The sequence below is a fragment of the Mercenaria mercenaria genome, chromosome 9, assembly GCF_021730395.1.
Source record: "Mercenaria mercenaria strain notata chromosome 9, MADL_Memer_1, whole genome shotgun sequence".
In the NCBI taxonomy this organism is placed as follows: Eukaryota; Metazoa; Mollusca; class Bivalvia; order Venerida; family Veneridae; genus Mercenaria; species Mercenaria mercenaria.
The window spans coordinates 82,190,861-82,215,844 of record NC_069369.1 but is presented as its reverse complement, the minus strand read 5'-3'; the positions used below and the strand labels follow the sequence as shown (position 1 = coordinate 82,215,844).

The following is a 24,984-nucleotide window of genomic DNA, read 5'->3' as shown; positions in this document are numbered from 1 at the left end:
CGTAGTGAATCAGTTACGTTTTGTCATGTTGCAGCTTCTTCGAAATGGCCTTATATTTTAAGATGCTCTAATCTTTGCCACGTTTAATTCACATTTTCAGAATTCGACGCTTATTTCAAAGACAAGTCTGGACGGTATGAGCGATATATCAGGCTGATGTTTGATGGTGGGCAGCTGATTCTTTTGGCTGTCATGGACAGGGAACTAAGCACACATGGTGCTTGTTTAGACACGTTGCTGAAGAGAAAAAAGGTTAATATTGAATCTGTTATTACTGATGAACATTCTATAGACTACTTGTATCCGAAAGCAAGCCCCTTAACAGAATGGGACATTTCCCTCATTGCAAAAGTAATATTGCTTATCTTTGATAATCTCTCCAGTGAAGATAGAGACGAAATAGAAGCAATACAAAATGCACGAGAAAACTATGCAGAAACAGCTCATTTATCCTTAGACAGCGATAGTTTAGCGGACTGTCGTGAGGACCTTATTGGCAGTTTGAAATCATTATCAAGAGGCTTGCATAAAGAAGACAGAATCAAACTGAATGAAGTTATCGAAGAATGTAAAAGTCGACACGGGGGTAGCCGATCGTCAGAAACATACCTACACCGTTTCGGCAAAGTGGTACAAATATAAAAACGCTTGCTGATGTTCATAAAGGTATATTGGTTAATCAGTCATTTATTCTTTTAGGCTAGTTCCCACCTAAACACTTAGTAACTATCAGTGTTTCTGTGACTTACATAAAATATCAAATATCTTCTTTGTAAAATCTTTTTGGAGAATGTAGCATATCTAAAGAATCCCTATCCCCTTTTTACACTTCCCCACTTTCACCAAGCATATTTATATTCTTATTTTCTCTCAGCGTCATCTCTTATAGTTTGTGGTCAAGGGACTTCGCTCTTTTTTTTACCTTTAATGGGAGAGTTCTGCTTTGTTTGTTCGATGGTTTTAGAATTGCTACTGATAAAATGATGTTCAGTTATCTGACAAAGTTGTCTTCATCTGTCTGTGTAATCCTTAAGCAGTCATGACAATCTCACAGAAACCATCGTGAATCTTCAACCCCCTCACCACCACCTTTCTCCACGCCACTCCGTCTCGGTAATATGCTTACTACTATCATCGCTTAGCAACCCGGGTGACTATATCAGTAGAACCACATATCTTTATTTCTTACACGTTGACTAGTGTTTCCAATGAATTTGATAACTTTCATAAGCATAAGCTATTGTTTGTCAGAAATATTTCGCAAAGGGTTATTTCGGTGAAATTAATTATCAGGCTACTATATGTTTCAGAAACTATTTTGAAATTGAGAGGATATCTGTGGCAAATGCAGAGGGAGGGAATAATCTTGAAGAGAAACCACAGTAAGTGTATTATTGTGTGTGTTTTTGTTACGTTAATGATAATTTCAGTAGAAAAGATATATACCCTAAGTAAAGCATTAATAATGTTATCTGTTATGTAGACTAAATATATTCAGCTTAATTACCATATATAATTCAATTGCCATTCGACTTTTAAATAAAAAGTTTTTGGTATGCAGTCTGTAATGATGCTAATTTCTATTTACTTTGCTATTAGAAATCTTGCAGACATGTTGTCAAGTTTACATACGGTCCTGCAAAACGTTTTGTCATTAGGGTTGGATTTCTGAAGTACAGCCTTTGATCAAAGATAATTATATTGCAAGTCTTCAAAGATTCTTTTACCGAAACACATTCTTTAATCTTTCTGCCCAGTCTTTAAATACAGTTAGATAATCTATTTTTTGTATCTGTCGGAGACACTGGTATATAGTTCTGTACTTGAAGCATTGGAAACAAACAGAAAGTCGCGTGGACGTATGCCAGGTTAGTAAGGAGGATGGTTTACAACATACACTACGCTAAGAAAGCCTTAATACCGTGTGTCGTGAATCAGATGGACTCCTGTCCATCCTTTGCTTGGAAAACTTTTACTCTGTAAACAAATAGTTCTTATTGCGACGTCCAATGACTGTATGACTCGGAAGGACAAGGCATTAAAACAAGTGGTCCGCAAGAATTGAAAACGATTGTTTTTCCTCGTACTGATGTTTCTTTTGGCAATACATGGATATGCTTAATATTTTCTATTAGCCTTTCTCTGTGGCGGCTCAGAAGTGTGCACATAGTGTTCATTGCCTGTAATCAAGTTAGAATTTACCCGACTATAACATATGTTGTAGTTAGCTGGTTAGCTGATAAAAACAGGATTGCAGAACGGTGAACCATTTTAACAGGGATGAAATTACAGAATCTCATTAGTGACGAAACATTTTGCAGGATACTTGTAATTTTTTTAACCCGAACTTCAATGTAAGTAAAGTGTTTGAACGTTAAATACCTGGTACTAGTTTGAATACAGTAAGTGTTATAGAGCAAATTCTTTTAGACAGTGAGAAGGTACATGGGAAGAACACTTATAAATATTTACTACAGTAACGAGTAAAGATGTATTTCTATTGACTGATATATATTGTTTCTGTTTTTTTTCTGAACTTGCAGTGATGCAATAGTGACTATGGATAAATGTCTTTTTATAATATAAGCATGCATAGTAATCAGTGGACGTTTTCTTTCAGAATTGGAATTGAAACTTCTCACAACTGGTAAGGATGGAGAGAAGTCTGAAAAAGCTGAGGATGACATTTTCAAGGTTTTACAAGAGGCAATTGAAAACGCTGTAGATTCATCTGGTCTGCCGATTGTACGGCATGAAATAGACAGAATATTAGACTGGGTGGCTAAAAACGACGGGATCGTCAATGTAGACGTATACAAACATTGCATTATTATATCAATGAGCTGTGCATCACCTTCCGGTATACTGCATGCCATCGAAGTGTTTGAAAATGAAGCATTCCGACACATCCTCAGCAATATTTCTACAGATATGACAAATGAGCTATTTGAAACAATCGCTATACATGCAAACTTCACTCTGGAATCTCTGACAGAAATTCTGGCATGCCAAAGTGAGTACAAATTATTTTAAACCCAGTTGCTTTATTTTTGGAACGCCTCTCGTATTAAACCCTTTGTCTAGGCATAGGATCCTAGTTTTTGTTTTTGGGTTTCATTGCATCACAGGCGTCATTTCCTTGCCTTATTCACTCCTAAAATAATAATTGCTAGTTTCTTTCCGAAAAAAAAACAGCGAATATCATCTGAGGAAAAACAGTCCGGGTAATACAAAGTAACGACATGTGCTAAAGACTTTTTTCCAATCATGTTTTTCCCTTGAAAACAGTACCACAAGACGGGCCTCAGTGCACTATTGTCTGTTTACAAATTGCAATTAAATGTCTGCAGTTTGGTCTATACACCATGCACCCTAACAGATCTATCATTTGAACAGAAAGGAATAAAATACACGATGTATATCAGTTAAGTTACTGCATCATTAAGGAGTTGTCTAACAGAATACAGTTTATTTATCAATTGGCTTATGCTAAAACACAATAAATCTTATGCATGGAGTTATTTGATGACGATCATAACTAACAGCTAATACTAATTCGTCATTACTACAGTCCGTAGTGTAGCTGGAATGTCAATCTATACTGCGGAAAAATCCATTTTCGCAGGTTAGATTCTCTTTCATGGTGTAACTATTTCGGATTCGAATGTGCTATTTTGATTGCATAATTTACACAATCTGTTATCCCGTTCTACATTTACATATCTTCCTAATTATATCTCTAGACTATGTGAACGTAATCGTAAACTAGTCATTTGTTTTCTTAGGTTGTCTTTTGATATGGCATCTAAATACTTTTCAAAACAAAGTTTTATATCTACAATAACTATCTAGTTTTGAAATAACATTAACATTAAATTAATACTCTATTACCAGTTGGTAATTTTAAAACTATTCTTGCCTTAAGGACACGTCACGGCTGAGATATTTTAGTATTATTGCAATACACAATCGGTATCAAAATTGTTTTTTCCAATACATGTGCTTATTAGATAAATCCTGAATATCTATGTGAAAATAAGGAATGTGTTTTGTATGATTGCAACACTGTGACTTGCTGTAATTAGTGACAAATGACTGAAACAATAGGAATTCTTACGTGATTTGGATAGACAAAACGACAGTAAGGTAACGATATACTAGTATTCTTTTATTATTTTGATTTATGAGTTGTAAGCTACAATATAGAAGAGCCATTTTAAGAAAATCGAACTGGAAGGTAAAAATAACAGCAAACTTAATTAGGTAATGAGTAACCATACACCTGTCAAACTTTGTCATTAGTTTTCACGTTCCTTCAGAATTATTTTTGTCTCTCTATTCTGCATATGCATCGTTTTTGTAAGTTTCTTGGTAGGACATTGTAGTGTGTAGCTTACTTTACATTCCAAATCAATATTTATGCTTGAAATTGCTTTGTTGAGCTCACTGAAGGCACGTGAGTATTTCTATTGTGTTCGGGTGGAAAAAAAGGAAACAAGATTTTATTTGGTTGAATCATGACATAACGATTTTTTGAAAGAAATGAATATTCTTTGTTTTTTATCATTTTATCATTCACTGGAAATTCAAAACTTGATACCACCTTAAACGTTTGCTGTTATTTCTAACTTCCAGTTTGATATTCTTAAAATGGCTCTTCTATCTATATTGTAGCTTACAACTCATAAATTAAAACAATAAAACAATATAGAGTTACCTTATACCCCAGTCACACATACGGCGCGGATAGCTACGTCTAGCTACGGACAGAAACGTAGTAATCCGTATCGATCCGTACCTGAGCCGTACCTCAGAGTAGTCATTCGTACTAATCCGTACCAAAACGTGGTCAAAACGTATTCAAAACTTATTCCAAACTTGCAAGTTTCTCCAACTTTTGAACATGCACAAAAGTTTGAGCGAACCGTAGCCATTTGAGCGTGACTTTAGTCCAACTTGACTGAAACTTATTCATCCGTAGTTAAACGTACTTAAATGTAGTTATCCGTGCTGTTACGTACCTCGCCGTAGCCGAACGTAGTTATCCGAGGCTGCTCGTACTTAAGCATAGTTCAACGTAGTTTACCGCAGACCCGTCCGTGCGCTGGGCAAGTTGCAAGGCGCAGTAAAACGTAATTCAACGTAGTACCTCGTACCTATCCGTACTTATTTGCGTCCTGTATTGTTTTGTTTGTTTCCTGTTTCTCGCCATTTTTCCCGTACTAAGACGTACTGCTCCGTAGTTATACACCCACAGACTAATCTTATCCGCACCGTACCTCAACGCACGGACATATCCGTATGTGTGACTGTAGCTTTGCCGTCGTTTTGTCTATCCAAATCACGTAAGAATTCCTATTGTTTCATCACACATACATTCTGATACGTGGCATTTAATCTTCGCAAAGGTGGACACTACTCGGACGCCGTTTCAATTCAAATTAAAGTTCCACAAGGCTTTAAAACTAATGAAACAGCTGTCCAAATAGATGATATGCACAATTACATGGTCAGAAAAGTGCTATTTTTAATATGTTTACAGTTAGAGCCATATAGTGAGGTATGGACATAACCAAAACGATTGAATTCAAATAAACTTTCTACTATATTCATCAATACCCAAACCTTAGACAAATTTAAAAGGAAGACTTTATCGAAAATAGGATTTAACAACATATTAATAGCTTTTGTGTTCATGACGGAAAATGTGGCATCCACGTTTCCAATAAAGGCATCTTGATCCTTTAAAGATGCCGTAAAGTAAAATAGCAACAATGGTTCGAAACTATATTCAATTGTGCGCAACTTGTACAGCTAAAATTATAACGATTGAATTCAAATAAACTTTCTACTATATTCATCAATACCCAAACCTTAGACAAATTTAAAAGGAAGACTTTATCGAAAATAGGATTTAACAACATATTAATAGCTTTTGTGTTCATGACGGAAAATGTGGCATCCACGTTTCCAATAAAGGCATCTTGATCCTTTAAAGATGCCGTAAAGTAAAATAGCAACAATGGTTCGAAACTATATTCAATTGTGCGCAACTTGTACAGCTAAAATTATGTCAAAAAATCGTTGATGCTGTAATGGTCCGTAGGCAAAACGAACCACTAATATTTCTGTGATGCACCTGATGTAATATGAAGAATGATGCACTAAATATTTACAGATATGTTATGTATTGTACAAAGGTGAGTATTCAAATATCAAAATTGGTTACATGTAAACACTTTCACCAATTATATGATGCAAATTTTGTTTTTAATTTGCGATTTTCAGCAGATGATAACAGTGGCGAAAACCAAGGAATTTCCATTCCAGTAACTGTTTCCTCGGCAGAAGGATTATATAGATTTTTTTCCCTGAATGACAGTCCGAAATGGTCTGGCAGTGCCGATCGCATCGCCGAGTCCCTATCAAGTCACCATGGCGAAGCACTAACAGTTGAAATAACTCGTGAATATAAAGGTTCATATTATAACTGTTTTTTACGTTTATTTACTCTTTCCATAGGAAGCCAACTGAAGTACATTGTAAATATAGTATTTTTGTTCCATGTCTTTAAAGGTAAAAGAAGCACTTACAGGAAATTTTATATGGTATAACTAAAACGCTATTTGTCACAAAATTGCACATCAGTGTTTCATTTTCATTAAACAAGTAAATATCACTTATCAGGAAACAGACAGAGAGACACATTCTTTACAGAAAATTGGCATAACATATCAAGTACCTAGTCTTAAAATAGTGCATGACAAAAAGGTTTTAGATTCAGTTTTGTTATTATTCTGGTCATTTTTTTGGGGTGATTTAGTTCTTTCAACGTTTCATTGTGTATTATAGTAGAATTCCGCTCAAGCCGATGGAGGCGTTGCGTATTTTATAACCACTCATTAACAGACACAGTCAAATCGAGCCTACTATCAATTTACCTGTTTGCTGTTATTGCTTCCCAAGGATCTTAAACAATCAAATCAATTTGTGATTGGCCAGTTTTAAAGTTCAAATCTATATCTAAGATTATGCATTTTATCATTTGTAAATACCGTTAGTGTTTGTGGATTTTGATGACTGCATTCTATCATTTGCAGGTTAAAATCAGTTCTCTTATAGAAGTTATCGCCCTTTTATCAGAACTGCAAATAATTCGTAAAGTCGCATGATAATGGTTTGCATTGTAATATATGAAAGAAGTCAGTGATCCAGTTAAAAAAAGACAGTATTTATAACCAGTCAGTGTATAGTATAATTTGGATATGTAAAAAAGTATGAAATAAGTTTGAATCTGAGTATTATTTCAGGCATGTTCCGTCGCCCGGATGGAACCATCGACCTATCGTTAGTTAGTTTGTAGCAAAGTGTTGAGCAACATCGTTAAGGGGAAAATGACTTTAACCATTCGCTCATGATTTTATAACGTCTAACACAGGAGTGCCTACTTAAATCCACATTTTTCTGTCACATCGACTGTATACATAAGATCTTTAATAATTAAAGTATCCTAATATTAGTCGATTTTAAGTTTTAATAATGACTCTTTTCTTATATGAATAACTACTTCATATTATCCAGAGAACTTTTGCAGAGAGGTTATCATTATTTTAATATTGAAGAACACAATGAAACTTCTCTAGATGGTTATTACCATATTCTTAACGAGATATCAGACCCCTAACATTAAAGTGCCTAGTAGTACAGAACTTTGTGAAAAGTCCATAACAATGCCGTTATTCCGAAAGCATTCTCGCATTCGACGGTTCCCAAGTCCGTTTTTGGATCCTGACGAATCTCTGATAGTAAAGGCCATTTATGGCCAAAATGCCAAATAAAGGAAAAAACTCGCAAAGAATTGATTTTTTGTGTAAGTATAATACAAGATGTATGCAACAACATATAAAAAGTATAGAAAAGTATCATGATGCAAAATGTCTATTTTTGGGGTTAAATTGTTTAAAATGTTAATGAAACTGCGGATTTCTGGAATCGGCTAATAACAACTGATTTATGCATCTTACGAGGTTCAACTTTGGCACTACATTAGATTACTATATTGTGCAAAATGTAAACTAATTAGAAATTTAGAAGAAAACAAAATGGCGTCCTAAATCCAATATGGCCGCCATAAAAACGACATTTAAACCAGAATTGTCGCCGACTTTATGTCAAATTGTCTCATATCATTGCTTTTACATATAATAAGCTGTTTATTGTTAGTAACAGTATGTAGTTTACCTAAGATGGAAAACATACTGCCAGCAGATTCAATACGAGGCAACAGTGAAGTATACAGATAAAATTGCCGAGTCATTCGGCAGTAGAAGTTGTCGTAAAGCAGCGATAACTTCCCTATTTATTAACAAAATATATGAGTATGGGTACTTTTCTTTCTTAGTAATATCATTTCCCATATGATAATCATAGTTTTGAGGCAAAATTACATTAAAAGGTGTTTACAGTTAATTTTCGTTTTCATTAAATAGGAAAATGGCACGAAAAATATGGTAGATTCAAATAGTCCTCAGCCTTTTTCTTCTTTTTTTTTTTTTGTTCTGTAGAGCTATTTTCCTTATATTTTGCAACTATTTTTCTGAAATGACATGAAAGATCTATGCTTTACATGTAGGTAGCATTTTCACAATGAAATAATAACAAGACAGAATTTGTCATGGAAACATATCATACACCACCACTACAATCTGGGGTCTCATTTTCAGCTGATTTTGCAATTTGTGTGTTTGACTGAAAATATTTTTCTTGCATCAAACATAACCCCCGCTTTTCTTTTGATTTTTATTCAGCACTGATAATATTCATCAAGAAAATGTAAGTTACAGACATTCTAAATTGATCCTGATGTGTGCTACAGCCATTGAAAATATGTCAATTATATATAGTATAAAGATGAACTGCTATTTAATGTGTTATAACCTTATGAACGACTTGGGTTAATAACAGTCATAGCTGGATCTCAGCATAACACAATATGTTAAATACAATCGTATAGTAAACGAGAACCAACTATTTGTTAGATCAAGTACTCATGTATTCAATGTAAAATATGTTCAAATTTGGACCAGTCAGAAACAAGTTCCATTAATAGCACCAGTCAAAGCACACCTCTGCTAGGGTATAGATAAGTAGATGAATTACAATGTAATTGAAGTAATTATGTATCCACACATCAAGGATTCAACTTATAATTTATCCTATTACCTTGAAAAAGAGCTGTTGCAGCTATACTGTTAGGGCAGATAAATTATATAAACAAAAGACATTTGAGACTAAAGAAGAGTTGCAGTATTGTAACTGGGTTTTGAGTATAAAGACCAGCACATAGAAATATAAACCTTTACGGGACAGACAATAGCAAATACAGGCTGGTCATCAGAAATCTGAGACAGAGACGTTTGGTTTGGTAATCTTCTGAATCAGTAAGAGAACGAGGTTCAACGTTATCGGCGGAGTACAGCCAAGACATTGGGGGTCATTTTAATGCTGTATTTTATAGCATATAAGCGCTGAGCATCCAGGAGTTAGGGCAATCATACTGAGTTGCAGCTTCATGTAAGAGAACACAGGTAATCTTCTGAATCAGGAAGAGAACGACGTTCAACGTTATCGGCGAAGTACAGCCAATGCACTGGGGGTCATTTTAATGCTGTATTTTATAGCATATAAGCGCTGAGCATCCAGGAGTTAGGGCAATCATACTGAGTTGCAGCTTCATGTAAGAGAACACAGGTAATCTTCTGAATCAGGAAGAGAACGACGTTCAACGTTATCGGCGAAGTACAGCCAATGCACTGGGGGTCATTTTAATGCTGTATTTTATAGCATATAAGCGCTGAGCATCCAGGAGTTAGGGCAATCATATTGGGTTGCAGCTTCGTGTAAGAGAACACCGGCTGAACATCTATGCGAAAGGACACTTGTATGTTGTCGATTCAAAGACATTGGCTGACAGGAACTTCAAAAAAGTCAAACACAGTATTCCCAGCCTATAGGCGTTTGAGCTGATTATCATTAGTTGAAGGTTGTTAGTTTGAAACATTGAGTGATTCGCCTGATCCCTGAAATCATTACAGTCATGAATCATTTAGGCGAGGTAGCCAGAGAAAAAAATATTTATACGGTACTGTATATGGTCTCACCAGCTCTACGTTTTAACATAGGACAGTCACCATAGCGATTGGACCCATTACATTGTTCTAGATACTAAAGGCGTAAGCATTTTCCTGTGTCATATAACTCGTATCCTGATATTTACATATGCCATGTGGAAGTGTTGTTATGATATAGATTTCTATGCTATTGCGAATCGTACTTTAGTAAAATGTATTCAATTAATGTTTTTGTTAAAGGTTATGACACACTTAATAGCTGTTCTTTTTTTATTCTTTATAAAATTCACATATTCCCAATGACTACAGGGCACATCAGGACCTATTTTAAATGTCTGTAACTTATATTTTCTTGCAGAATATTGTCAATACTGAATAAAATGAAAAAGGAAAGCAGGGGTCAGGCTTGATGCAGAAAAAATATTTTTAGTCAAACACACAAACTGCAAAATTAGCTAAACAATGAGATCCCTATAGTGGTAGTGTATGATCTAAGTCAACATGACACATTCTGTAGTGTTATTATTTTATTATGAAAATGCTACCTATATGTCAGGCATAGATCTATCATTTGATTTCAGCAAATATTGCAAAGAAAATAAGGAAAATAGCTCTAAAGAGCAAAAAATGAGGACTATGTGACTCCGCCATTATGCGACTACGATTTATTGACCATTTTCCTATTAAGTGTCTGTATGCCTATAAGAAAAACTTTTTTCTCTAAGACTGTGCCAGTTTCATTTGAAATGTACAAACAACCTAAATACAAGGTTTTAGTTTATACCAACAATTTCTAAGGTTTTATGGCAATTCAGTTATCATAACTGTAGCCTACTTTTGCCCTGTTTTGTCATTTTCTACTGTGATCTGCTACAATATCAGGGCAAATTACACATTTAAACTGTAAAATATGTCCAACTGTACCTCTAACTACTAGAAATTAGCAATTGTTAGGATACCAAAATTTGAGAAAAAGTACTGTGCATACACACAAATACATTGAAAATGTGGTCTTTTTGTGTTTATCAATATTTTATGCAAAACTCAATAAATTTGCCATCTTCTATCAAATTCTAATCAAAGTAGACATTTCCCATCCTCATCTGGCAAGATTTCAATTTTTACCAATGTACCCTTGTATGTTACAGCACACTAAATAGCTGTTCTTCGTTATTCTATATAAAATTGTCATATTTCCAATGGCTGTAGCTCACATTAGGACCTACTTTAAATGTCTGTATGTTACATTCTCTTGATGAATATTGTCAGTGCTGAATAAAAATCAGAAAAATGGGGGTCATGTTTGATGCAAGAAAAATATTTTCAGTCAAACCATTTTTAGGGGCATTTTCTTATTCGGGGTCTGTATTGTCTAAATGACCCTGTGGCGGCCATCTTGGAATTGAGAAGCCATCTTGAATTTGTTTAAGACTGAAGTTTGTGTGTTTTGAAATAAAATGTGTGTATCTTCTATGATGCTGGTCATTTTTCACACTATTTGAACTTTGTGACATACTTAAACGGTTTTCCTGTGAAATGAGATTTTAATGGCGGCCATCTTGGATTTTGGCGGCCATATTGGATTTTTTTTTTAAATAGTCATGAGCTTAATATTTTTGTGTTATGATTGTCTACTACCATGCAAAATTTTGCTTTCTTAATAAAAATATTGACATCATTATGGGCCGATTCCAGAAATTCACAATTTCAATTATATTTTTAAACTTTTTACCCCAAAAAATGCATTTTGCACCATGATAACATTCTATACTTTCAGTATGCTGTTACATACATATTGTATAATGCTTTCACCAAAAATAAATTCTTTGCGAGTTTTTTCCCCTTTTTTCATAAATGGCCTTTACTATGATGGATGAGAATGCCGGAGATAGTGTTTAATACTTCTACTGTAGACCTCGAGCGCTTGACATCGCGAGCGAACGAGCGTTCGACATCACATTTTGAGTGCAATTTCTTTCTCGAATGCATGAAATATTGCTTCGATCGCCAAGATAAAATGTGCACTTGAAATAACAAGTACAACATTTAAGAAACCACTCGCATGTCCGAAAATACCCCTGTAGTTAGGCCTACTCTCGCAGTTAAACTTGTACTTCTACAACCATTTAGATTGCGAACTTACATATGACCACTATTTATAAATTGTGGTAGTTATAAACTTAAGAAAATGGCTAAGCATAAGGGCAGCCATTTTAGTGTTATAACGTCATTGATACACTGCTGAATCATTATCGACTGGAAGGTTTATACAACATTTCGCGGGCACAGGAACTAGGTAGTTTGTGGACTTTCACCAGCTACCATGCTAAATAAGAAAAAATAACCTTACTTCTGAATTCAGAGTAGAAATTTTGGGGGATAAATCTAGATTATGTTTGTTTACAGTTCTGTAACAGTTTTGCAACGCAAAACTTCTGCTATACACTTTCCCAGTCTGTATGTACGTCGAAATATACATTCTATCAAATACAGTGTTAAGTTCTTATTTTTTTATCAACAATTAACTGCAGATATACACAAACATTTAAGAGATGCTCGTATTTTTTTCTAAAATGACCCCAGTTAAAGAATGTCAAAAAGGTACAATATAGGTGGGCCGGTGGTCTAGTGGTAACACGCTTGACTGTCCATCCAGAGGTACGGGGTTCGAATCCCGGTCCAGGCACTGAAAATTTCTGAGATGCTCTTGAGTGTCTCCCACCTAACTAAAAGCCTGTACTGGATCTTCCCAGGAAAGACAGCTTCGCGTGTATCGGTGCTATACACTGGGCACGTTAAAGAACCAGACTGTCTATTCGAAAAAAAGCTGGGCTAAGTTAGCCGGACACGTCTGAATCTGAAAAGTTCTCTCTGTCTGTTCTGGGGGCTTTATCTCACTCTGTCCCTCTGGTCAGATCGCTGTCTGTACTAGTAGAGGATGATTTCGCGCCCTGTGTGGCTGCAGTTGCTATATGTAAAGCGCCTTTGAATGTGTTTATCATGAAAAGGGCGCTATTAAAAAATCTGGTATAATAGTAATAATAATAATAATAATAATCTTTGTACATGGCTTCTAGTATATAAGTATATATAAGTATATATAAGTTTTCAAAATAGCAATAATACAATGAAAGACACATTTTTAGATTCCGAGTACTCAGAACTAGATGAGGATGACTACAATGAAAACCAGGCTGAAAACAATGACAAAACAGAGAACAATGCTAGTGTATTAAACGACAATGGTTGTGAAGTTAACGAAACAGAAATGGAAATCTCACTTGTAAATATGGAACAAGCAGAAAAATCATATTCCGGAAAGAAGATTTCCGATACCGGTACACCAACATTGCTCATGGAGGCTGAACCAAGTACTTCAAAGGACGATCTCTCTTCAACAAATGTGAGCAAAGACGTTTGTCTGATATCGCAGGAAAATTCTGAAGAGAAGCATGTTTATTCAGTAAGCAATGTAAATGATTATTTGTTTAAATAAAATACCTCAGCAATGTTTTTAGTTCTCGTATTTTTCACAGAATACTGCCTCGGAAAAGGATAATCAAATCACTTTTACTACACACTCGTGATATTAGTACTGAATACCCTATCAATCTTTTATTCACAGAAATAATAAATCACTATCTAATGTTTGCGTACGTTACATCAAAGTAGAGAATAAAAACATATAAATTGTTTATCCCCATTCACGAATATAGACTTTGCATTAAATTGGTTAAAGAAAATGTTTAAACTGCCTTTCTCATAAACTGTTAGAGCGATCAACCGTGAATTTATGTACGCGGAGCTACAAAATGCTCTTGTGCCGTCGGGGAGGCGGGGATGGGCGCCAACACGACAAAAATGATATGTTGTTCTGTTATATTGTTGTTCTTAACAAAATTAGGTAATCAAATACCGCAAAGAAGAAATTATCGGAACTGAAAGGAATATGTTATGCCAAAATTGCTAAGGGACATTGTTCATTTCCTGTTTAACATGTTATAATCCGTGAGTATTTTATATTTCAATAATTTTCCAAAACACGATTGCCGTGTTTTTTCTGATTATTAATACAAGGTCTTATTAGTGTGCTCATTGTCCTTTTTACAGCGACTGCTGGCTGTGTCGGCAAAATTGAGTCCCCTGTCATTAAAGTTGGGCTATGATGCTGATATCGAGGAAAATATCAAAGACATTTCGGAAAGAACCATCGCTGCTGCAAACTCCGTAAAAGAAACCATGACTGACGAAGGCTCTCGGGTTTTAGATAAATCGTTCTTAATGACGTCATTGTCTCCAAGTGACGTCTTGATCACAAATATGCAAAGTTCTTTAAATGCTGCGACACGAGCGCTGCAAGCAAATAAGCAGCAGATCATTAGTCTTCAGGCAGATATTCATAGCAACGTCGAATCATGTAGAGGACGGAAGACAGCGCACGAATCTGAATTGTTCACAAGGCGTACAAAAATATCAACTATTCGCTTTGAAATCGAAAATCTAGATGCCAGTATAAAGGCGCATCATGATGAGGCCTGTACTACAGAAAATGGAGCAGCAGAATTAGTCGAAAGGGCTCGTGATTTAAGGCATGCTGCTAGGAGGAAAGAAAATAGAGCTGGAATCGGGGGCATCTTTGGTGGACTTGCTGGTGTGATGTTAACGCCAGTTACAGGTAAGAGTTTTTACCAAAATTTAAAATGTGTCAGTTTTTATACAGTTTGAAATAAATAAAATCAATTGTTTAAGGGCAGCATTCTATGAATAAATAGAATGTTCATATTAGAATATCTTTGGAAGCATACACGGTAGGAATTGCCTACATGTATTCCTATGTCTATTTAAATGTATTGACATGATAGACTATCACAAATCCTTTTTAAAAAAAAGCTTTATACCTAAACAAATAATAAACTTAGAATTGTTATTATTAGGTGGAGCCAGTATAGTACTGGGGATGCGGGCATTCAAACGGGGATCAACATCAATGATGCTGAAGATTGCGAGAGAAACGCTAGACGTCTTCGGGATGAGGCAGCGGCTAAGAGAAACAAAGTCCAAACACTAAGATCGAAGAAAGCCTCTCTTGACGGCCAAAGAACGTCACTGGAATCTGAAGTTGCAACATTGAAGAACAGTACAGGTATACCTATAGCGTATTCTGTAAAGTATCGGTCATGCATAATTCCTTAACCCACTATACCCGCTTTACTCTTGCAGATTGTCCAGTGAAGAAAGAGAAATGTAATTTGATGTTAGTGACATATTCATCATTGCGACCGACACTGGAATGCTAAATTGTGTTTTCAGATAAACTAAGTGAAGCATCACAAGTCCTTCAGGAGGTGACTGATTTCCTCCATATGTCAAAAGATGATATTGACAATGCCCTGAACGTGTTGCAGGTAAATATATATAAGTTATGTTGACGTTCATATTTGAGCGCTATTACATGTTCGTCAGTTACATGAATCCCCTACTGGTTGAAAACCCGTTTCGGGGACTATAGGATTGCGCTTCACCGTCCATCCGTCATTCCGTCTGGAATTTCGTGTCCGATCCATAACTCTGTCATTCATCAAAGGATTTTGATATTACTTAGCACAAATGTCCCTCATAATAAGACGCTTCGTGCCGGACCTCTAGCTCAGAGGCCAAGGACACACTTGGAGGTCAAAGGTCAAGATGGCTTTTTTCCTGTCTGACAGGACGGGCCGTACCGGCGACAGTAACCATCAGAACAAATCAACACCCTTTACAATATTTACAAATTCATTTACATAAGATGATTATGAACAATGAATAGATGATATGAAAAAAAATCTGTTTATAAAAAGGAAGAAGAAAAAAAATCAAAGTTCAGTATCTCTAGATACAAAGTCCGACACTTCCATTTTATGTGACGTGGCACAGTTCTTTCATTTAAATGCGAACTTTAAGTAGCACAAACAATATATGACGTATCTTTAAATCAAGTCCATTTAAACCGTGAATACGTTGATTCGGTTTTGGCTCCCTATGGTGGTAGGTGATTGCATCCCTGAGCTGACTTCAGAGGATAACAAAAATCAGCGTCTTTGCGGTTTACGGCACAACCATGGGACGAAAGCTCTGCGCTGGGAAAATCACATCCAGGCGAGTGAAGACAAGTGAACCTCGGGCATTGTACTTCCGGGTTATGACATCACCAGGTAAAATCGTCTGGCGGAAGAAGCTAAAATATATAACATATGGTAAGCACCATAGCAAAACAAATGAGTCAGGGCATAAAACTGCTCCTTTGGGTACACCATACCTCCGTAGGCTCCCATAAATAATACGTGCTACTTATACAAAATATATGTGCTACTAAGTTCAGACGTCACGTGATTAAAATACGTCACTAATTACTTCCATTATTACAAAACTTACTTACTTAAAAGACTAACATTGTATGAAAAAGATATGAAAAGTTTATGATGAAACATTATAGATACGGAAACGATAAACTGCAGCTATTATTTACAACTACAAATTAACAAAATTCAATGTAAATCAAACGTTATATCATAGTTGGCATCCATATAGCATTAAATGCCATACAACAAAACGATTGTATGTATATGCTATAGACTGGCATAATATCTCAAATTACAATAATATATTACATACACAGTACTAGACTTGCCATATAGATTTATACATTACAGTGCAATACAATATCGGCGTTCCATAACAACGAAATGTTTGACATAAGTTTTTAAAACATAGTACGTTATAAATATCATGTTACAAATTTCAGTACAAATTTTACATCTTATATAAACGAAACATTTAGATTCCTCTTTCGAAATAATTTACAAAAGTCTGAAAAATTTAATAAATTATCCTGACATACCGAAACTAGCTAAAATCATATGCCGAAAAGTAAATGTTACAGAATTCTGTAGAATGAACAAAAATTTACCAAATAAAAATCGTAATACAAAAATCATACAAAAATCTAACAAATAAATTTCTTACCTCGATCGAGCATAAATTTCTAGCAAGAACAATTAATCAGACATAGATTCGTCTATAATGTCGGAAGGTGGTGTGCGCAAGGCATATCTAGTCCAGTCTATTTAAAGGGTAATGTCCCGCCAAATACTAAATTTCATGGGATTTACGGCTAAGCCGTGGACTCCGACTATTTGTATTTCCACGGGATTCACGATATAGCCGGGAAAACTGACTACTTTGGCGCGGATTGAAATTGACAATTTGAGGCCCATTATAGTGGTTTTGGGGATAAAAACATAAATTACTGAAGTTTATAAAATATTAAATTCCTTATTACTGAACCGAATTTAATGAAATTTACATGGAAATTTAAGTTATGAAATACAGAAAAACATTAGAGGTATTTTATGCGTGAAATCTGACATTTACCTCAATAACTCAAAAATTTACAAAAAGATGATGCACTACCTGCATTTACACTACAGATAAATAAGGTCCGTATGTCAATTTGTGACACTGTCTGGTCCGTAACTCTGCCATCCATAAAGCGATTTTAATATTACTTGACATAAATGTACCCCATAATACGACAATGTGTCGTGCACAACTTTCAGACCCCAAGCTCAAAGGTCAATGTCACACTTAGCAGTCAGATGTTAACATTGCATGAACAGGGTCTGCTTCCTGTCTGGTTCAGAACTCTGTCATCAATCAACGGATTACAATATTACTTGGCATAAATGTTTCTTGTAATCAGAAAACGTGTCATGCGCAACACCCGAAATTTAGCTTGTCTATAGGGTTTTTTTTTCTGTCCGGTCATGCAACACAGGACTTAAAAATCAGTTGGCACAAATATTCACCTACATGAAATAACGTGACGTTCGCAAAACCTGGACTCTGAGCTGAAAGGTCCAGGTCACACTTGGAGGTCAAGGGCCAACAGGGTCTTTTTCCTGTGCAGTCTTAAGGTAGCAGGGTATACTTGGATTCGAACATTTTGGGCACGGCCAGGCTTACATGTAGCGAGTCGTAATATTGCACTTCCCTATTGTGCAGAATCAGAGTGGCGGCCACTTTATTAATTGTGTGCATGTTTTGTGCTTTTAATTAATCACAAAATCAGAACTCCCGTACAAGAATACAGAAAGCTATCAAAACGAAAGTTGTACCCCATCCATTAAAAATAACACGCCAAAATCATCAATTTTGCACTTTTTGGACAGCCCGCAATGATCCCATGGGGAACATTTGTGCCCCATAATAAGACAATGTGTTATGCGCAACACCCAGACCCCTAGCTCAAAGGTCAATGCCACACTTGGAGGTCGAAGGTCGATATTTTTTTAGTATGGTCGATAACTCTGCCAGCCAGGAAAAGATTTTGATATTACTTGGCACAAATGTTTTCCATAAAAAGACAACATGTCTGACGCAAACACTTATCCCTAACTTGAAGGTCAAGGTCACTGTTGGAGGTCAAAAGTTAATAAGATTTATTTTTCTGTTCTGGTCCATAACTGTCATCAATCAAGGGACTTTGATATTACTTGACACAAATGTTACCCATAATGAGACAGTAAGTCATGCGCAACGCCCAGACCCCTAGCTCAAAGGTCAATGTCACACTTGGAGGTCAAAGGTCGATATTTTTAGTATGGTCAATAACTGTCAGCCAGGAAGAGATTTTAATATTACTTGGCACAAATGGTTTCCATAATGCGACAACATGTCTGACACAAACTCTAATCCCTAACTTGAAGGTCAAGGCCACTGTCGGAGGTCAAAAGTGAATAAGATTTATTTTTCTGCTCTGGTCCATAACTTTCTTCAATTAAGGGACTTTGATATTACTTGACACAAATGTTATTCATAATGAGACAATGTGCCGTGTACAATACCCAGACCACTAGCACAAAGTTCAAGGTCACGCCTGAAGGTCAAAAGTCAACATTGATCTTTTCCTGTCCAGTCTGAAAATATTTTTATATAAGCTCGTGAGTCATATGGACGCAATTAAAAAAATGTTTGTGTATTTTCTTCAGAATTACTTCCCTTTAATATGATTTCTTACATTTTAAGCTCCACTATTCGGAGAATAGGGATGCTATTCTACTCGCTCCGGCGTCGGCATCGGCGTGAGCTTTCTTGGTTAAAGTTGTTCGGCAACCTTCGTTTTCTTTGTTACTATTGCTTATATCTTACTGTAACTTCACATTAGCATTGTTCAGCAAACAAAGTATGTGCAGGGGCTGGGCTCATTATACCCAAGGTCAAGGTCACCAAGGTGCTATACTTAGGTTATTTTTAAAGTTAAAGTTTTTCGGCAACCTTTGTTTTTCTGTCATATCTTTGTTACTATATTGCTTATATCTTACTGTTACTTCACATACACATTGTCCAACATACAAACAAAGTATGTGCAGGGGCTGGGCCCATTATACATAAGGTCAAGGTCACCAAGGTGTTTAACTTAGGTTATTTTTAAGGTTAAAGTTTTTCGGCAACCTTTGTTTTTCTGTCATATCTTTGTTACTATTGCTTATATCTTACTGTAACTTCACATAAACATTGTTCAACATACAAGGTATGTGCAGGGGCTGGGCCAATTATACCCAAGGTCAAGGTCACCAAGTTGTTATCTTGGAATTATTTTCATGTTATTTTTTTTCGAGACATAACTTTGGTACTTTAAAAGATATTGACTTGAAATTAAAAACATTTCTTTAAAATCATCATCTGCATGGGTGGTTACAATCCCCATAACTCTCATTGTATTTTTGACAGAATTATGCCCTTTTCATACTTAAGTTTTTCGGTATCTATCTTCGCTTTCTGGATATAACTTTTTATTTTGGTATATCTTCCTTTTAAAGTAGAGGTCTCTTATTGAGACATAAATTCATTTTACTGTCAAATTGCCGAATAGTGGAGCGCGCTGTCTTATGGACAGCTGTTGTTTCTCATATTTTCAAACCAGTCTTAAAATGAAATTAAATACTTTCTTATATTGATAGATGTTATAAAACAGTCAACAATTGTAGATTTTTGTATATGCAAATTTCAGTCAAGGTGTTGTGTCATAACATTCGCGCAGGCTGGTCAGGATCCATGCTGTTCGCTAACAGTATTTCTAATTGCAATAGGGTTTGAGAGTGAACAGCATTGATCCTGACCAGACTGATCCATGCTGGTCGCAAACGCACTATGTTGGTTTTCTAATGGCGCGGCTCATATAGTGTAATATTGTTTATACATGATTGACAGATATCAGTTCATTATGTTTTACTGCAGTAGAGAAAATTTGGTGACTTCCAGTAGGGAAATTTGTATTGCATGGCAAGACTTCATTCACTTGTTTTCCCAGGTTGCCTATATGTTTTAGCTCACCTGAGCACAAAGTGCTCGGAATAAGCTATATTGATCACTCACCGTCGGGCGTTCTTCCGTCCGTCCGTCCACACTTTTCTTCAAAACTTTTCCGTTCAAACATCTCCACTGAAACTGTGTGATTGAAGTTAATGTAATTTGACCTGGATGTTTTTGTGCGGTCTTCTTCCAAAATTGTTCAAACCGTTCCACTTGGTTGCACTTCTTTTGGCCACTAAAGCTAAAAATAGGAACCAATTTTCGAACGACATCTCCTAAACCGCTGGTCTGAAATAATTTCAAATGAATGGTCTTTTTGTAACCCTCTACCAAGTCTGTTTCTCCGTTTCGTCCAAAAATATGGCCGCCAGAGGGCGCGGTCACTTTTCCCTACATGAATAGAGTGGAAACTTTAAAAATCTATTTGTATCCAACTGCAGATCCGATTTTAAAATGACTGTACACAAATGGTCATTTTGTGACCCTCTACCAAGATTCTTCAAATTAGTTCGATTCTGTAAAAATAGATTGGCGCCAAGGGGCGTGGTTACTTTTCCCTGTATGTATATTGTGGAAATTTTAAAAATGTTTAATTGTTACTGTCAGAAACATCAGGCCCAATTTTAGAATAATTTCACACAAATTTTTCTTTGGTGACCCTTTCTGAAGAGTTTACAAGAGTGCACAAATTATTTTTGATTGCTCAAAAACATGGCCGCCAGTGGGGTGTGATCACATTTCTCTTAGTATCCTATGGCATCGCACACACGCGCTCATGCACGCATACACACGCCTTTCGCGTCAGAAAACACTCTACCGAAATCATCTACTGAAACTGTTCAAGCAAGTGGTGTAACTCAGGTGAGCGATCCAAGGTCGTCATGGCGTTCTTGTTTCTGAACTTAAAAATTAGATGTATAAATTAACCTGGGTCTGCAAAACCGACGTTTATGTTTTAAGAAATATTTAATTTTCATTATCATTGTTGTTTCATTACCTTCACACCTATAATTTGGTCTATTATTTAACGTAACGGTGGACTTATGCTTTTTGAAACTCGACACATTAACCTATCAGATGTTTTAATTTTTGGCAAGATAGATTTTTTCATAATGCCATAGTACTTCATCAACGTACTCGATATTTTATAACATAATAACCATATTTAGGCATACTATTTAACCGCATTATTTGCTTTATTTACATATTGTTTGCGAATTTCTGTTTTCCTTTCAGAGCACGGAATCTGCAATGGCTGAAGCTTTACATCACAACGATTCATTAAAGATTCTCCAGAACATTTTTGCGCAACAACCGCATAAACTTGACTGTTACGCACAAGTTTACCTGGACAAACTTAAGGTAAACTTTTTTGACCTCACAAAGACCAAATAGGAACAGCCTGGAGTGTATTTTAGACTATGGTTCGTGCCGCTATTTTCTATACATCAGTAAAGCAGTATACTTTTGAATGCTTTTAAACCTTGAAAAGACCTTTTCGGAATAATGAATTAATATCACATTCAGTTGAAAATTGCAGCAGATATTGTCAACCCATGAAGGCTAATACCAACATGTACATCGGCTATCAAACTTTTCTTATTTAGTGCATATTTATAAACGTACGTTTAAGGTTTGAAATGTATATACCTTCTTTACAATTTTTTTTTAATTTCAGACCAAATGGACACAGCTTGAGACAGTACTTCTGCAACAAGGTGCCAAAAGCATATCCTATTACACAAAAAGGAAAAGTGATAAAAAAAACTGAAGCATACCATGTTAGACAATAAGGGTCATATGATGAAATATTTTAGCAGATAGAAGTCTGTGTACTATCAATGGCACTTTTTGTTCAGGATGAGCTATTAGTATAGGTGGATGGTCCGGCGTCCAACTTAAATCGTCCTGCGTCAACAGTTTTGCTGTAAACATCTACTCTGAAATTACTGGTCAGAATTACACGAAACTTGGCCAGTAGCATTCTGGCATAGACCTCTATATATAAGTTCATTCAAATGGTTTACATTGGCACCTTTAAGGGGCCATCAGAGCTAAAAATAGAAAAAAAAACATTTATAGATATTCTTCTCTTGAACCGCTTGGTGGATCGTCATCAATCTTGGTCTGCACCATTAATACATTCATTCAAATGGAGGCACTTGGCCCCTTTTAATGGCCGCTGGAGCTAAAATTAGTAATACCTTGAAACGACTTCTTTTCATGAACCGCTTGATGGATCTTCTTTAAACTTGGTTTATAGCATAATTATCAGATTTTCTCCCAATTTTATACATACGGGGGCACTTGGCCCATTTTAGGGGCGGCTAGAGTTAGAAATACCTTCTGACAACTTTTTCTCATGAACTGCTGGATGGATCTTTATCAAACTTGGTTTGTAGCATCATTATAAGGTCTTCTCCCAATTTTAGAAATGCCTTTAAACGACTCCTTCTCATAAGCCACTTTATGGATCTTCATTAAACTTGATTTTTAGAATCATCATAAGGTCCTTCACCAACTTTGTTCAGTTTGGGGCACTTAGCCCCTTTTCGGGGCTGCTCGATAGAAATACCTTTCAACAACTTCTTATTATTAACCGCTTGATTGCTTTTCATCAGATCTGGTCTAGAGGATCAATATAAGGTCCTTCCTTAAATTTATTCGATTGGCAAGTGGAAATACCTTTTCTCATGAGCCACTTAATGGATCTTCATCAAACTTTGCTCGCTGCATCATTAGAAAGCCTCTCAGTTGTATTCAAATGGGGACAGTTGGCTTCTTTTAGGACCCGCTAGGGCTAAAAATAAAATTACCATTTAACAATTACTTATTACTTATTTCTTATGAACCACTCAATGAATTTTCATCAAACTTGGTCTGCAGCATCACTATAAACTCCTTTCTAATGGAGCCACTAGAGTTAAAACTAGAAATGCCATTAAATGACTTCTTTCCATGAACCGCTTGGTGTATCTTCATCAAACTTGAATTGTAGCATCATTTTATGGTTCTTTAACAAATTTGTTCAATTGGAGACATTTGGCCCCTTTTTAAGAGCTGCTAGAGTTAAAAATAGAAATACCTATGACTAACTTCTTCTCATTAACTCCTGAATGGTTTTTCATCAAACCTTGTCTTGAGCATCATTAAAAGGTCCTTTGCCATGTTTGTTCGATTGGGAGCACTTGGATCCTTTTAGGGGCCACTGGAGCTCAAAATAGAAAAACCTTTAAAGTACTTCTTTTCATGAACCGCTTGATGGATCTTTAGCAAACTTAGTCTGTAACATCATTATAAGGTCTTATGTCAAATGTGTTCAAATGGGGGCACTTGAGCCCTTTAAAGGGCCACTAGAGTTAAAAATAGAAATACCTTTAAATGATTCCTTCTGATGGTTGCGCGTTTTTGGTGCGTGACAGCAAAATATAGAAAAAAAACTTTTGTTTTAATGAACAGCTTAAAGGATTTTCACCAAACTTAGTTAGAAGTAAAGGCAGATGGTTAAGGTTGTTCAGGTGAGCAATTCAGGCCCATTTGGACCTCTTGTTATCATATTCTAGGAAATCTCTGGTTGTTAATTTCATGTTCTGTAAATATAGCTTGTATATGTGTATACATTACTAATACAAAAAATAACAATAAATATTACAATCTCAATAAAATATTCCCCCCTTTCAAATTTCATTAAGTAAGTAAAATAACTTAAGGTCACTCTTTCCGTTTTTAAATGGTGAACTATCGTTAAATTTTACATATTGCGAGTGTTGACTTTTGGCAAAATCAATACGAAAACATATAATTTTGCAACGAACATACGTAAAGTAGAAAAATCAATCCTTAAAGAAATAAACCGCTTAAGACGCTTTGAATGATCGAAATCATGAACAGTCATCGTGTTGTTTAGTTAAGGTCATTTATACATTACAGCATCGCTGTCGAGAAGTTGTGTTAATTTTCTTTGTTTTTCGATATCTATTCCTACTGTGACTGAATAACCTTTATGAATTCTAAGAATAAATTGTATTTACATTTCTTCTAAGTAAATAAAATATCAATATATACAGTTTAGCGACTAATTAGTTGTGCGATGCAGCCGAATTTCAAAACATAGACATCGGAACTCTTTTAAGCTCGGCGTATCTTACACCAAAATATTAGTGGCGTTAAACAGTCAGCCTGCAGTCATTTGTCATCTAAGCTGGCGGAACGTATGACTAGATTGGTGGGGCAGAATGAAACAGGCATGGTTCGCGGGACGAACGGTTTTTGTTTTCAATATGCCACATGCATTTATATTTGAACCCTTAATATTTTGTGCCTTCCATGTAAAACAACGTTAGAACGGGAAATGTAGACGAATTAAAAAGTTAGTCGAGATATGGTGATACGCCATATATATCTTGAGCAATTGCTAAGGCAACTATGTCTTAGACTAGCTGACAAACTACATTGAATGCCCTTTATTGAACCGTAGAGCAACTGAAAGCTATATATGTCATGC

At 35.7% G+C, this 24,984-nt stretch overlaps 1 protein-coding gene across 2 annotated transcripts; it reads left to right on the top strand.

Annotated features, from left to right (window-relative positions):
* The first annotated feature begins 529 nt into the window (after positions 1 to 529).
* On the top strand, positions 530 to 24,984 carry LOC123547603 (uncharacterized). 2 transcript variants are annotated; one of them, XM_053551892.1, is made up of 10 exons: positions 530 to 666; positions 1,311 to 1,382; positions 2,621 to 3,013; positions 6,292 to 6,477; positions 13,277 to 13,593; positions 14,241 to 14,805; positions 15,065 to 15,273; positions 15,441 to 15,535; positions 21,717 to 21,842; positions 22,159 to 24,984. In XM_053551892.1, the coding sequence occupies exons 2-7, from the start codon at positions 1,346 to 1,348 to the stop codon at positions 15,196 to 15,198; spliced, it is 1,632 nt and encodes a 543-aa protein (XP_053407867.1). In that variant the 5' UTR covers positions 530 to 666; positions 1,311 to 1,345; the 3' UTR covers positions 15,199 to 15,273; positions 15,441 to 15,535; positions 21,717 to 21,842; positions 22,159 to 24,984. The 2 variants fall into 2 exon arrangements, with proteins under 2 accessions (XP_053407867.1, XP_053407866.1); XM_053551891.1 differs by having other exon boundaries at positions 6,289 to 6,477; positions 22,159 to 24,981.

Excerpts from the sequence above, each read along its gene's own strand:
- LOC123547603 (XM_053551891.1), top strand. The coding sequence starts at position 1,346 with ATGCAGAGGGAGGGAATAATCTTGAAGAGAAACCACA. Across the intron at positions 6,478-13,276 it reads AATAACTCGTGAATATAAAG|ATTCCGAGTACTCAGAACTA; the intron begins GTTCATATTATA and ends ACACATTTTTAG. Across the intron at positions 14,806-15,064 it reads GATGTTAACGCCAGTTACAG|GTGGAGCCAGTATAGTACTG; the intron begins GTAAGAGTTTTT and ends TGTTATTATTAG.